Source organism: Sinohyriopsis cumingii, chromosome 3 (genome assembly GCF_028554795.1).
Source record: "Sinohyriopsis cumingii isolate HCF-2022 chromosome 3, ASM2855479v2, whole genome shotgun sequence".
Taxonomy (NCBI): Eukaryota; Metazoa; Mollusca; class Bivalvia; order Unionida; family Unionidae; genus Sinohyriopsis; species Sinohyriopsis cumingii.
The window spans coordinates 56,406,237-56,422,677 of record NC_142963.1 but is presented as its reverse complement, the minus strand read 5'-3'; the positions used below and the strand labels follow the sequence as shown (position 1 = coordinate 56,422,677).

Sequence of the window (16,441 nt, the reverse complement as noted above, 5' to 3'; positions counted from 1 at the left end):
TATATGCATCTATATGCATTGTACCATAGATTGTTCATTATGATTTAAATCTATATGTGACAAAGACAACTTTTCACACCCAATGCTTTTTAGGTAAAATGAAAATAGATATTTAAAATATACAGAAAGTATCAGGTACTGGAATAAACCATATTTCTGCAACATGAAATTTGTACGAAATTGTTATCTGCAACAAACAATTTCACAAATTATCTGGCAAAAAAACCCCAACTTAATATTTTAAAACAAACAATATTCTGAATCCCCCAAATCTTTTGCCTGCAAACATTTTGCAATTAGCAGTAGCACGACTACTTCCTCTGAGAAGCAAGATTCAATAGCACAGAAATAAGTTAATACCTAAACAAAAAAGTATTAAAAACAAGGAAAAATCAATAATTTCAATCATGTTTATCTTCAGTATCCAAACAAATTCAGCACATATCTAACTTGATGTCCACATGCATCTGACTGACTAGCTGTCCACAATCATCTAACTAGCTGTCCACATTCATCTAACTAGCTGTCCACATTCATCTAACTAGCTGTCCACATGCATCTGACTTGCTGTCCAAATTCATATGACCACTGTCCACATTCCTGTGACATGCTGTCCACATTCATCTGACATGCTGTCCACATTCCTCTAACTAGCTGTCCACATTCATCTGACATGCTGTTCACAGTCATCTGACATGCTGTCCACATTTATCTGACATGCTGTCTACATTCATCTGACTAGCTGTCCACATGTATCTGACTAGCTGTCCACATGTATCTGACAAGGTATCCACATTCATCTGACTAGGAATTCACATTCATCTGGCTAGCTGTTTACAGTCATCTGACTTAACTGGTGTCCACATGTATCTGACTAGCTATCCACATTCATCTGACATGCTGTCCACATTCATCTGACTAGCTGTCCACATTCATCTGACTAGCTATCCACATGTATCTAACTAGCTGTCCACATGCATCTGACTAGCTGTCTACATTCATATGACTAGCTGTCCACATTCATCTGACTAGCTGTCCACATGCATCAGACTAGCTGTCTACATTCATATGACTAGCTGCTCAAATGCATCAGACTAGCTGCTCACATGCCTCAGACTAGCTGTCTACATTCATCTGACTTAATTGCTGTCCACATTCATTTGACTAGCTGCTCAAATGCATCAGACTAAAGCTGTCTACAGACACCTGACTTAATTGCTGTCTACATTCATCTGGCTAGCTGCTCACATGCATCAGACTAGCTGTCTACATTCATCTGACTTAATTGCTGTCTACATTCATCTGACTAGCTGTCTACATTCATATATCTGTCCACATTCATCTGACTAGCTGCTCACATACATCAGACTAGATGTCTGAAATTCATCTTACTTAATTGATGTCCACATTAATATGACTAGCTGTCTATCTGCTACAATTACCAACCTAAATCATATGATTAAAAATGCATTTTTGTGTTTTTCACATGGATTGATAGTTAAATGTTACTTGATTTTTTTAAATTTTAATTCTTGTTTTTCCCACACTTACAAAAAATTTTGAAGAATCCATTATAAACTTCTACATAATACACTGAAGAAAAAAAATCACTTTCAGTCTACACAAAAAATGATAATGAAAAATACAGAGGATTATGTTTTAATAACCCCCAAAATGACTAAAACAGGGTATATTCAAGGCAAGTCATTGCACTACTTGTACTTATTTCATTTCTATTTTTAAAAACATTACATGAGAAACTAAACATTTGCAAGTAATATCTTTTTCTTACTTAATAATCCCCATCCCCCCTTTAAAAATAAACTTTTTTCAAATGGTGGAGGTTAATCCCCACCAAAATAACTTCTGTTCTAGAAAAGACTCTGGGCAAAAGGGATAGGGCAATTCTAATGGTATGTGATAAAAAAGGGGTAGGGCAATTCTAATGGTATGTGATAAAAAAGGGATAGGGCAATTCGAATGGTACGTGATAAAAAGGAAATAAATGCATAAACACTTAATAGTTTATATTTTCAACTGAAAAACGAAATGAAATGATAGATGGGATATCCAATCAAAACTGTCAAAATATTTTCATGGTCTTAATTAACTAATATTAAAATTATGTTCAATAATTATTTAAGTTAGAGATACATCCAATGTAATAGCCTCAGGAGGCATTCTGAAATACACTATGGGATGTGGGGGGGGGCAAATTGTTGAAGGCACAGCTGGGCAGTGCCAGCTGTAGGGCAATTCTTGAACAGTTTGCAGAGATTCTGATGTGTATTATTCTAGCCTAATATTTCCAAAGTAAACAGTAATTTTTACTGAGGACTGTACTCATATATATATAAGTTTGCATTATCTTAAAAATAAAAGTCTAGTCATCAATAGCATTTTCTGAGACTGTCATCTGAATATAAATATGCATCATCTGTCAACCATACAAGTTTACAAAATAAAAAAATTTGATGTCAAAATTTATCACATAAGAGCTGTTTTTTGACCTGTTGTCCTCTTTGTTTCCTTCCCAAACGATTCATCTCAAGATATACCCTAATAAATGTTTACACTGTGCAAACCAGAAATGAAAGCTCTTGTGAACATCTGTACTGATCTTTCCACTATTGATTTCCACCTTATCCTTTTCCCTCTACACCTTCCTCACTCAAAATTAAAAAACTTCCATGTCATGCTCCAGAAACACAATACTGCCGCAATTTGTCTCCTTTCTGTCACCCGTTTTATTTGACAAGGATTATGCATTTATAACCACATGGTGTCTTGCCCATCGATGTGCTGAGTTTCATGGAAATCAATGGAAACACGAACTTCAGGAAAATAGCCATATGAAAAACAATGTGGTTATTAGCACTGACTTAGCATAATTCAAATACAGCTCATAAAGGTTTCTTTCACAACATAGGCAAATGACAAAACACCAGGTGTTTTAATATACATGCATGATTGCTTAATTCTGTCATAATAACAAAAAAGACATTTTGAACTGAAAACATAAATTTAAATTTTTCCTAAGGCAGATGCAAATCCTGTACATCTGCATTATGTTCTTTTCCCCAGAAAGCACATATTAAGTTCCATCTGGTGATGTAACAAAGTCGACATATATATTTCGACTAATAGTGAATCTCCTGGAGTATGGAAATTTGATAGGTGGCAACCTGATTATTCTTGGAAGTTTCAACTTTCACTTTGACTGTCCCGGAAACCCAAACACACCAAAACTCATAGATTTCATCAATGTTTTCAACCTCAAAGAGTCAGTTAACCAACCCACCCATAAACATGGTCACATTTTAGACTGGATTCTTCATAGACCTGATGATAACATTCTACGATCCTCCCTGGTATCCCATGAACTTGCATCAGATCACCTCTGCATTATATGTCATCCTGATGTATCAGTCCCTAACCCTCCACATTTATCTGCTACTAAGAGAAACCTCCGTATGATAAATAGAACCAAACTAATGCATGACATCCAAGCAAACCTCAAAACTTGCTTACCTCCTACAGCAGAACAACTCGATAACTGCCTGCGTTCATTGCTCAACAAACATGCCCCAGCTACCAAGTGCAGAGTATCAATTCAAAAGTGTTCTCCATGGTATAGCAGTGTTAGAGACCAGCTCCGCACTGCTAAAAGAGACCGCTGTAAAGCTGAGAGGCTTTGGCTTTCCACCAGACTCAATATTTATAAGCAAAATCAGCCCACTACACTACTAAGATCATGGGAAGTTGCAGCTGCAAAGAGCTCTTTGAAATTACTAACAAGCTACACTACTTCCAACTACCTTCTCTCCAGTCGACCTTCCAGACATGTTTGCAAATTTCTTCTCTGACAAAGTACAAACCATTAGAGATAAGCTTGACACCACAATTTCAATTGATTCATCGTCACCATACAGTTGGGATACAGAATTTGAGCAGCAACTATTAGCAGCATTTGAACCTGTCTCTATGGATTTCATACATACAATCCTGATGAAGATTGCACCAAAGTCATGTGAACTTGATCCATTATTCCAACATCACTGCTGTTTGAGTGCTTAGATCCAGTATTGCCTTCACTAACTGATGTTATTAATACCTCTCTCTCATCAGGGAAATTCCCATCATTTTTCAAAACTGCCATTGTAAAGCCTCTGCTGAAGAAACCAACACTATACCATAATGATTTAAAGAACTAGCGCCCAGTTTCTAATCTCCCATTCATATAAAAAATCATAGAAAAGGTTGTTCTATCCCAGCTTGTATCTCATCTGAATTCAAAGTCTTTTAATCAATGTACAATCTGCATATCGCCCTTGCCACAGTACTGAAACTACTCTTCTAAAAGAAGTTAATGACATTCTCTCTGCTTTGGATAGCGGAAAGATTACAGTCCTCACCCTCCTTGATTTGTCTGCAGCATTTGACACAATTAGACCATGATATATTACTTCACTGTCTTCAGTATGTTTTTGGTATTCATGATACAGCCTTACTGTGGTTCAAGTCCTACTTGGTCAACAGGACACAAATTGTATCAGCAAATGGAATACACTCCAGCCCAGTTGATCTATGTTGTGGTGTTCCACAGGCGTCTGTTCTTGGACCTGTTCCCTTCATTCTATACACTCAGCCGCTCTCAAGTGTCATAGCTCATCATCCAGTGTCTCACCAATTGTACGCTGATGACACCCAAATATACAAATCTAGCCACCCAACTGAAGTTGATGCTACCATCCAAGGTGTAGAGAGGTCCATTTCTGATGTGAAATCATGGATGACATGTAACAAGCTGCAGATGAATGATGATAAAACTGAGGCCATTCTGATCACAATACAAATACTTTTTCATTCACATCTTTTACCTCAAACAATAAATATCAGCAACACCAACATTAAATTCACACAATCACTATGAAACCTAGGTGTTACTCTGGACAGTACTCTCACAATGCACCAACGTGTCATGAACATATATGCAAGGCTGAATATCTTGAGCTGAGATGCATCAGCTCCATTCGCAAATATCTTTCAGTTGATGCTCCTAAAACACTTGTGTGTTCATTAGTACTTTCAAGACGACTATTGTAACTCAATTATGTCTGGTTCATCTCAATATCTACTCCAGAAGCTTCAAAACACAGCTGCTCAGATATGGACAACGTTCTTTTGCATACCAGGGCCCAGCAACATGTAATGAATTGCCCACTGAACTTAGACACAAAGACACAGTGATCCCATTCAAGTGTGCTCTTAAAACTCACTTATTTCGACTGCAAGAACAAACTTAAAGACCTAATAATGTTTCCTACTTTAAATATTTCAGCATGTTTTTTTGGGAAAATGATGACTAGTTTGTCTTCTTCAGTTCTACTTTATTTTACTCATTCAGTGCTTCAGCACTTTCTTCAAAGTCTTTTCCTTTCAAGCATATGGTCAAAATTATACAATTACAACATCAGCAGGTTCAATCTAGAATTAAGATAAACTAAATTTTATGTGACATGTATTCCTTGGTCATTTAAGCTAAATACTTTCAATGCAGTGCCTATTAGATGACTCCAACTAGAATGAATTGAATGGATACCAGTACTTGATGAATCCTACTAGAATGAATGGAATGGATACTGGTACTTGATGAATCCTACTAGAATGAATGGAATGGATACTGGTACTTGATTAATCCTACTAGAATGAATGTAACAGAAAATAGATTAATCCTATTAGAATGAATGGAATGGATACAAGATGAATCCTGCAAGAATGAATGGAATGGTTCCTAGATGAATCCTCCTAGAATGAATGGAATGGTTTATCCTAATAGAATGAATGTAATAGATACTAGATGAATCCTCCTAGAATTAATGTAATGGATACTAGATAAATCATCCTAGAATGAATGTAACAGATAGTTGATAAATCCTCCAAGAATGAATGTATTTTATTCTATATGAACTGACCAAGAATGAATGGGATGGATACTATCTGAATCCTTCTAGAATGAAATGAATGGATACTAGATGAATCCTCCTAGAATGAATGGAATCGATACTAGATGAGTCCTCCTAAACTGACTGGAATGGATACTCATTGAATCCTCCTAGAATGAATGGAATTGATATTAGATGAATCCTATAAAATGACTGGAATGGATACTGATTGGATCCTCCTAGAAAGAATGGAATGGATATTAGATGAATCCTATAAAATGAATGGAATGGATACTGATTGGATCCTCCTAGAATGAATGGAATGGATATTAGATGAATCCTATAAAATGAATGGAATGGATACTGATTGAATCCTCCTAGAATGAATGGAATGGATATTAGATGAATCCTATAAAATGAATGGAATGGATACTGATTGGATCCTCCTAGAATGAATGGAATGGATATTAGATGAATCCTATAAAATGAATGGAATGGATACTGATTGAATCCTCCTAGAATGAATGGAATGGATACTTAATGAATCATCTAGAATGAATGTAATGGCTAATAGATGAATTCTATTAGAACACTTACTTTAGTTGGTAATCATTTGATTGAAAAACAAAAAGAAACTAATTTTGTAAATATAATTAATGCTTAAAATAAAGGCATTTGAATGCATTGCAACATAATATGATTTTGTGTCTTGCTTATCCAAACTGTGCTATGCTATGCAGTATTCTCAATTCTTTGCAGCTGCAATATATATAGAAAATGAATGTTTGGAGTGAACCAATGCTGAATATTAATTCCACTCCTTTTCTCCTTGATTTTAAATGATTTAATGCCAATAATGAATGAAAATGGTGGAACTGGAATCTTTGTTCACAACGAATTACAAAATGTGATTCTGTTACTTTATACTGATGACTTGTGTATTTTTGCTGATACTGTTTAGGAATTATAAAGAAAGATAGACACAGTGGAGCTCTTTTGTGGACTTATAATCAGAGTATCAAAAGTTTAACTTATTACAACTAATTGGAAGTATTGCTTTCTAGCAGACTAAACTGGTCAAAGGCAATTTACATGACATTAGTAATGTTGATTTATTACTGTGCAATTCAGACAACATTCAATGGATTATAATTTGCAAAACTGGCACAGTGAAGTAAATGGATCAACCCACTGAATTAAAGGAATTCAAAAAGCCTTTTAGAATGAAAAAAAAATACTTTTAAGTTGTTGAACATGACAAAATAAGACAGCTAAACACTCTCTTAGATTTTGAGAACTTCTGATTCATTAGGTTACAAGCAGGCAAACAAATGTTGATGGGGCACATAGATGATGTTTTTTATGTGACACTAAAGATGAATTACATTTATAATTAAGACACTCAGAATTTAGATTTAAACTTCTTCCAAAGTACTACCGTATTACAAATACACATCTTATGAAATCTGTTGCCATTTACTTTGTCATAGATCTGGAGTAATTAGAAAAATAGCACAGTTTATGTTTTGCCTTCAAGATAAGAAAAAATACATTACAAATGTGTAATTATGAATATTCTGTCTTACATACTGTAGACATACTAATGTGTGTCCATCCCAGTTATATATTTTCTTCATTGTATTATTCTGTACTTGGGCCAATGGCCTTATAAGAAAACAATGAAGTTCTACCTCTCTATTTTGTTATGACTCTTTTCTTCTTCAACTATGTAAAGAAAAGAGTGAAAACCAACAAGCTTTGAAAAATTCAACAAATAATTTATTTCCTTTGAATATAAAGTGAAAACTTAAAAAGAATTTACCGGTACAGTATTGTCAATTAAGTCCCAAACAGTCCTAAAAGTTCTATCACAAGTACAAATGTATAAAGTTCCAATTGAATTCCAGTGGCAGTGTATCCCCCAGGGGTGTAAAACTGAGGGTAAAAAAACCCCTTGGTGTCAGAACTGGGGGACAAATAAAAAATGTGGGAGTCAAAAATGTACTGACAAATTTTCATCTGACTTTTTAACTTGAAATAGGATATTACAACTTGCACAGCATACTCTCTCTCTCTCTCTCTCTCTCTCTCTCTCTCTCTCTCTCTCTCTAAACATACAAATAAACTAACAAACAAATGCATTGTCCATTCAAAGAATAATTTTATTAGTTCACCGTAGTGGTGAACGCTTTAGACCATTCAGACACTCAGGGCCCCCACCTGTATGTCATAATAGGAGACTAAAAATAACAGAAGCAGAGGTGTAGCAGTGGTTAGTTGCACCAGACTCATGAAGCAAAGGATGTTGGTTCGAATCCTACCACTTCATCAGCCTACCCTGGTGTGCAAGGCACTTTCCTCAAATTACCACAGCACTAAATGCAGGTAACCTATTTGTAAAGCTGTGCTCTAAAACCATGAACCTAACCAAATTACTTTGACTACAAGTTGTTAATCATAACTAACCCTTCAGCTGAGTCAAGTTTCTTGCTTCCATCAAAGCGACAAACAATATATTTCTTAAAAGAATAATGGACAAATGGAAGCAAGAAAAACAATCAAACAATAAAAAATAAAGTAACCCTAGTACATGTGTATCGTGATAGTATCACACTATTTGTGTAATTATACATGTACTACATATATACAACTTTATGCTGGTATTAAACTGTACCAGGTTTGCTACATGATTGTGATTCAAAAGTGCATTTAAACACAGATTTTTTATGTCACATATCCATCATGCAATATGTTGGAAGAAGTGGGCAAATGGTTTGATTTATGAGACATACAACACAGTATCAGAACCTGTGCCACTGGATTCTCTTTCTCCTGGTAGATATGTACACAGTTTGTAAATGCTGCAGGCTTATTGTTAATCTAGTATAACAAATGATTTAAGAAAAAACAAAAACAGAAATGGAATAATTACAAAATTCTATATTTCTTTCTTTTTCTTGAACTTTTCTTTTTTAGTTTCTAACTTTTCTTCTTTCAGAATCTAAGTTAGTGGTTCTCTGTGCACAGTTTGTGTTTTATATAAATAAACTCTACAAGACTTGTGATTTTGATTAAAACAGTATAGAGGAGTCAAAATGCACTTGAAAATCCGGTAAGCCAATATTTCAATTTATCTGAAACAAATCATGTAGATGAAACAAAATTGGGAATATTGGTTTCAAGTACCTAGGGATGATTTGCTCACATTATACTGCTTATGCACACATTTAAAAAAATCCAATTTAGAAATAATCCTTATTATTGATAAAAGCAATATAAATTATGGGTCACCCTTCAACTTTATGGACATGTGTTTTAGGGGTACTCAGCAAGAATTCCATATTTTATCATACATTTATTCAAAACTGATTCAATTTTATCCTGAAAATTATATGCCAGACCTGAATTCTCAAACATCTAAGAAAAATCTCTGGTCCATTTCAAGACATGTTTGACAGATGTGTATAATTTTCTTACATTGATTTTCATTGTATTTTATCAATAAATTATGAGAAATAATATAGCACATTAACTATTTTTTTAGGGGCCTCATTTTCATGGATTTCATATTTGCAACAAACTACAAATTTGAAGATCAAATTAATAATGATTATGCTGTGTGAACATAAGGACCACTTCCACAATCCACAAATTTTAGCACATGTACCAACTAAGTTTTAATATTTTTTTAAACTGAGAATTTATACCCACAATAATAATAAATTCACAATAGTATTTTTTGTTTTTACTGATTACAGTTTTAGGGCCATGGTTGCCATGGCTGCACAGTCATAAATCAACCCCTGGACAAAGACTGGCTGTAGACAAAATACAAATTATTTTAGATTTATCCCTGAATCCTGCACACTTCTGTTCGACCCCTCTAAATAACTGAAATATATGTACACATCATAACAATGACCAGATATTGATGGCGAGTCACAGATTTTACATTATTAAAAAGAGTATCATAGAAACCTATTACCAGTAATTAAACAATAGCTTTCTTTGAACTAAATCAGACCACAACCTCAGGGACTCGTGTTATGGTTCTTTGATTTGGGTATAAAATGTTACCAGTCTGTTTTCCTAACAATAAAAGTATGTCTCGATGAGACCACTTCAGAGCACTTAATTCAAACTGTACTTAATTCCAACTTCACAGACCTAGATCTGCCATTGAATAATGCATTGGCAGATCTGGGTCTGTGCAATTTATCAGGAGTAATCGGTAGAGCAAACAATACTGACCCTGATCTGCAGGCACATTATGCTATAGCAGATCAGGATCTTTGCTGTTTGCAGTTTAACTTGATTTAGACATCAATATATACAGTAACTTAGAAGTTAGAGCATTAAGCTGTGCACAAATAAGGTTTTGGACCTTAAAATACAGCCAAGCGCCATCCTCTACACCAGCTATCCAAAAGAATGCAATGCCAGTGATACTTAAAATACAGGCAGGAGGATTTAAGATTAGCACCAAAGGCTAAGCAGTAATTCACACAAAAGATGCATTGTAAGCATATGTCATTAATGAAAATCAAATTACAATAACCCTCATATCAGGCTTCATTAAAGCATATACACGTAGACATTGAAATAGATGCAATAAATAAAAAAGGCAATGACATGCAAATAAGTTAACTCTGGTATAATTTTATTTTTAAAAATATATTTTACAAATCTCTTAGTGTCTGATTGAAAATCACAATCTGCACACTGGAAAAGAGTGATGAATAGATGTAATGTGATAAAAATAGTAGTACATAACACTGTCTTTACATTTAAGTCATCACTTAGAAACACTTATATAATATTCAGCTAAAAACAGCTAAACTACAAAAAGAGAGCTTCTGTACTTATATAAACCAATAATAAGAACATATCTGTAAAAATATATACATCAACAATATCCAACAAATGTCACTTTCAGTTACCACCAATTATTAAAACAAAAATAATTACACTGAATGTAATCCATCACTAAGATTCAACCAGTGTCTATATGTGTATGTTATGTTCCATCTTTTCCTTGTGATATATGATTATGTATATATGCGTGGGTAAAAATATTGGGAAAATCTGGTTACAGATCGTTTTGGTGATTCAGTAAATTACCGCAATTGATCCCAGGATTGCTGCAGTCAAAACTACATACTTTACTTGCAGTTCACAATCAGTCCTGCTAATGGAAAGTGTCTGATATGTTCATAAACTTATTTTAAGATGTTTGAGATCAGCAAATAAATGATGATCAAATTATTTTCTTTATTTTACAGTGTCTTGTAGTCTAATATATGTCGTGAGATGTCTACAAATACAGGTTTGGGTCTAGCTGTCAGTCAACATTCTAGTAGCTGGCCACCCCTAAAAAGAAACTTGCTCATATTTTATGTTATCATTACAGTTCATGTTACTGTTAATTAAGTGTTTAAACTATCATGTATATGCAAACTTTTCACATGGAAATTTTGTGTGGCCATTATGGGAGCGCTAACCAGTTATTATGTACTTTTGAGAGAGTGACGTATGTAAGGTGAAGTTGTTTGCATTTAAAACATGCACAGTGGAGAGAATACATGTACTTTATAACCCACATTACAGTGACATCAATCATACACCAAAATAAAGGGAATTAAAGGTTCTTTGAACAATACTTAAGATATACAAGGTCTTTTTTAAATAGCCAGTATAACCAGTGTTAACCATAGGAAATTCTTTTTCTTAAAAATTCTAACCCTATCCAAAATATGAAACTGTAGAGAAGAAACTTGCTAATATTTTACCTTATCATTACAGTTCATGTTACTGTTAATCCGGTACTATTATTCATGTGTTTAAACCATCATGTTTATGGAAACTTTTCAAATGGAAATTTTGTGTAGCCATTATCCTACAAGTCAATATAATATGCAATAATGGTTGTGCCTGGATTAATTCTTTATACTTGCCATATTCCTTAGCAAAAGTTAGACAACAGAAGCAAATATGTCACATTCTCCAATGTGAGTTTCTTCACCAGGCCAATGTCAAAACATACTACTAAATCATAGTCATTCAGTGTATCAATTCAATGACGACAGATATCACTACCATATGTTTTCGGTGTGTTGGGGAAAGATGAACATTTGCGAGTCTTACTTGTTTATGGGTTCACCAGAGAAGCTGGTAGCATATATACCATAAGTACTTAATCAGATAATGAGTAGTGAGCACATGTGGACCAGCATGGTCTGCTAATGATAGAAATCAACCAATACTCAACTCATGAGTGACAACTCAGGAACCATACTGTACTGAACCATAGGGTTATTTTAATGACAAGATGTATCACATGACAAAATATAAAATTCCTTTGTGATTTTTAACATAATCATTTATAGATATTTTTCCAATTGCCCTAACAAGCTTGCACATTAGGAAAAATGTATGCCCAGAATTAATTTCACTTGTTGCAAGCTACCAAGCAATTACTTTTTCTACCTTTCCATCAGTCCTTTAAATCTACCCAAGTGTACTGATTCCGTCTTCCAGTTGTTCAATCAACATTATTCTAAAGCAACATTGATCTGCCATGCTGTTTCATGCTTACTAGTATATAACTACCTATATCTAATGTGACCAAAACAATTCTAAAATTGTTTATTGAAAACTCTTTCAAGTTACTCACTTTTTCATTTAAAAAAGTCTTGTAATGAATACTAAATCAATGTGCCATGAATGTCTTCTCAGAAAGTGTGTCAATGACAGTCTGAAAGACAGAAAATATGTGAGACTACCAAGAACATCAGCAACCCATATTTCATGTCAGAAGGTGAGCTGATTAGCACAGCTGATCACATTATGATAAATGTTGACACAAAAAAGAAAGAACATAGCTTGAAATTTTTGCTAATCCACACTAAAAGCATTTTATTATAGTCACCAGAACATGCACATTTTCCAATTTTGGGTTAAAATGGATAATGCTTATGCCCTCCTGACAATACATTACTTGGCGGCCACTTCCATCATATTAGTCATACTGGAATCAATAAGTATGTGCTTAGTAATGGACATTTTTTTATAGTTTCACCAAAGAGAGCACTGTGTGCTTACTAAGGCATGTACTTGCATTATGCCAAATATGCAGTATGGGAATATGTCATAATTAATATATATATATATATATATATATATATATATATATATATATATATATATATATATATATATATCTATATCTATATCCCACAATTTGACACATGCCAAACTGTAAAAAGCATTTTTTTCTGATCTGTTGCATGATGTGATGGCAGGGGCTATACTGAAGTCATAAAAATACAGCAGGAAGGAACGAATAGGTCTAAGTGCAAATACCATAAAGTAGACTATCCTTCTAACATGCATGTGTTTTGACTGGCAACTTGTTCTAAAATACTTTTAGTTGCTTTCGGATACCACTGATTACTCACCCGGTCTATTCCCTCTTCGTTTGTTCTCACACGCCCATCAATCTTCAGAAATTGCCAAATATCATTCACAGGTGTCTCCCCTGAACCTTGTGATCGGGCTTTCTGAAACTGATCTGCAGCTTTCTGAAAAATGTGTGAATTGGTTGGCAACTCCATAAGTTGGTTTACTTGTTGGGCTAGTTGTTCAAGTTTGATTTCAACTTTATGGTACGGGGCTGGTCGAAATGGAGGGATGCTGGATTTTTCACTCATCCCATCTTCTGAATCCTCTCCTTTTCCGCTGTCGGCCTCGCTTAAGGTTGAGCGTGCTCTCATTTTGGAAGAAGATAAGAAATCACGATCTGCTTCATTTATATCAGCTTTCACATCTGCTATTTGCAGTTTTGAAATCATAGCGTGAAGGAGAGCGTGCATTACATTGAAATTTACAGCCCCTACCTCTGGCGTCCCAAGGGACAAATCCACCATTTGGCGCAGCGTAACTGTCGGCATTTTGGTTCAGTTTAACAAAACCAGACAGTTACGAACTGAAATTATCAAACAAAACTTTTATGAGACAACGGTTCCCTCTCAACTCCCACTCAGCGACATGTTTCTCAACCTTTAACTGTGTTCGCATATTACTACGCATATGTTTACGGTATGTTATCATTGTCAAACAATAAATAAACCAATATAATATTGACAAGTACAAATTATCGTATCTTATGTATGACATTTTCTCAATCAGAAACGAGTTTAACATAAATTAATTAATTATAGTTCACGTAATTTGCAGTTATAGAACTACATTTTGTCCCGTAGTAACTACCCTTTGAGTTAAATGGCAATTAATGCTAAGCAACGTGATGCTTTCATTGTTGTGTCACGTGGTGATAAGTGAAAGTGGCATACATGAGACACCATACCGGTTAAAAGGGCGTAGGGCAGTCGTCCATCGAAGTATTTCTCAAACAGTAATCTGATGTGACCAGCCTCATAGTTAGTTAGAACTTAAGAAACTAACAAAATATGATAATTTCAATCGTTTTTCATCCCTATCAATGACATGACAAAATAAGATAGATAAACGAAGTAAGTTATATGCAATAATGGATTTAGCATAAGCTACATGATGTCATTTTTAAAAACGGGTGCATTCTGGTGGGGTGTGGCAAAAATAAAAACTTTAAGAAAAGAATAAAAAAGTAGAAAGTGTTCAAACAATAGATTCCAAAGATTACATTTAAATTGCTCCGAAACTCTTTGACTTTCCCTTGTATCTGGTAAGTGCAACTTAAAATTTAAAAAAAAAAACCCACACACAAATCAACAAGAAATAGGTAATACCATGCTTACATATGCTCATTAACTGACAAATACAATATCCAGGCCAGAATTAATAACATATCTGATTCAGATTATCTTCTCAACTAATTTTGTCCCATTATTATCGTAGTGAATGCTGTCCATTTTTCATGCTTTTAGGAAAATCTGGACCTACTTGAACATGATATTGGTTTCAGTATGAAGAAAATGGGCACGGATTCTCGGCTGAGTCAACTTTGGAAGATGACTCTTATCTAGATTCAGTAGGCAAAACAGAGTTGCCTGCTGTGCTTAGTGGGTCACCAAAATCAACGTTAGTAATTTGCAATTTCCTTCCCAAGTGTTTTTTTTTAAAAAGCATTTGATGGGTCATGAGGCTTACACCACAAACCTAATTTGAGTCACTGCCAAAAATGGTTAAAAAGCACTGTTGTAGGGGGGAAATTTTAAACTCAGATTTGTTCTATATTTTTGTTGGAGATAGGCAGTCTGGGGCTCATGAAAATATTAGTTTTCCATCACTTGTCATGCCTGTTTGAAATACTATCTTGATAGCAAAGATAAGCTAGTCTAAAAAGAAGAACCAGAGTTAATCAAACCATATTCAAATCCTATATCTTGAAGAATAGTGTTTTTACAGTTATGGACAATCACATTTACATTAGCTTTTGATTGATACAGTCAGTACGTGGTAGTGTGAACAATAACATATGTCAAGTGAATATTCACCTAGCTCGTCTCCATCAGCTAAGTTACTGCTAAAATTTGCCACAAACAAAATTCAGTACAAAAAAGTAAAAAAAGGTTTATTATAAGCATCATTATCTTTTAAATCATCTATGCAGATATTTTGTAGTTTTTGCGTGTTAATAGCAATGAATTCCCAAATTTCACATTTATAGGTTGCAATTGGTCTAAGGACTAATGTAGAGCTTTGAACACAAATTTAGTATTGACATTGACAGAAGAAAATCTCTGTTTCATCAGGGATGCTGCCTTCCTACCTTTATCAAAGTAATGAACTACAGTCCTGAGCTTTTGATAACTACACCCAATTACCTTTATACTTTTTCTGTCTTAATTACCACAATTTTCAAGAATAAACTCCAGTTATGAATAACTTGCCCCTGTTTACAAAACATCATAAATTTAGGTCTCACTGGATAGTTTCATATTTTGACACCTCCCTCATTTTTAAAGTAGAAGGCATGAACTTAGTTATCACAATCCTAGTATTTATAAATTCACACAGAAGCTAAATCTCTAATGTGGTTGAGATTTACTTTGAGTTAGGCTTGAAAATGGGTTGGCTTGTTGGTGACTGCCTGTCACAGTTAGGCGAGCATTGGAGATCAAATGCATAACTTGGGCTGCAAATGAGCAGCTGACTTGGCTTACGTATTTACGTGTGTCTGCTACAGAGGTAAATATCTAAAAATCTAAATGGTTGAGGGATGATGAAAAGTATGCTAATTTGTTATAGTACTAGTGAACTTTATTCATGCATAAGGCACATACTGATTCTTTTAGCTGCCTTGTCACAGGAAAATATTCAAAATAGCTCTTTGCTGTCAAAAATGAATGTAAAATATGGGGTTGGTGGCAGTGTTGGTTCAGTATAAAAGCCACCAGTTGCATCAAGAATTAACCTGATTGCTGCAGTCAAAATCTAACATATATGCTTTCTATAAAAGTCATTAATTTGTTTTTATTTGTGTCTTCAGTGTAAAA

The 16,441-nt window shown here is 34.4% G+C and overlaps 1 protein-coding gene across 3 annotated transcripts in view; it reads right to left on the bottom strand.

Moving 5' to 3' along the window:
- LOC149802896 (uncharacterized) overlaps positions 1 to 13,997 on the bottom strand; it is a 138,331-nt gene extending 124,334 nt beyond the window's left edge. For all 3 annotated transcript variants that reach the window (XM_089952383.1, XM_089952384.1, XM_089952385.1), the window contains exon 1: positions 13,403 to 13,997. In XM_089952383.1, the coding sequence (XP_089808509.1) occupies positions 13,403 to 13,894 (492 nt within the window). In that variant the 5' untranslated portion in view covers positions 13,895 to 13,997. The remainder of the gene's footprint in view (positions 1 to 13,402) is intronic.
- Between the last annotated feature and the right edge of the window lie 2,444 nt (positions 13,998 to 16,441).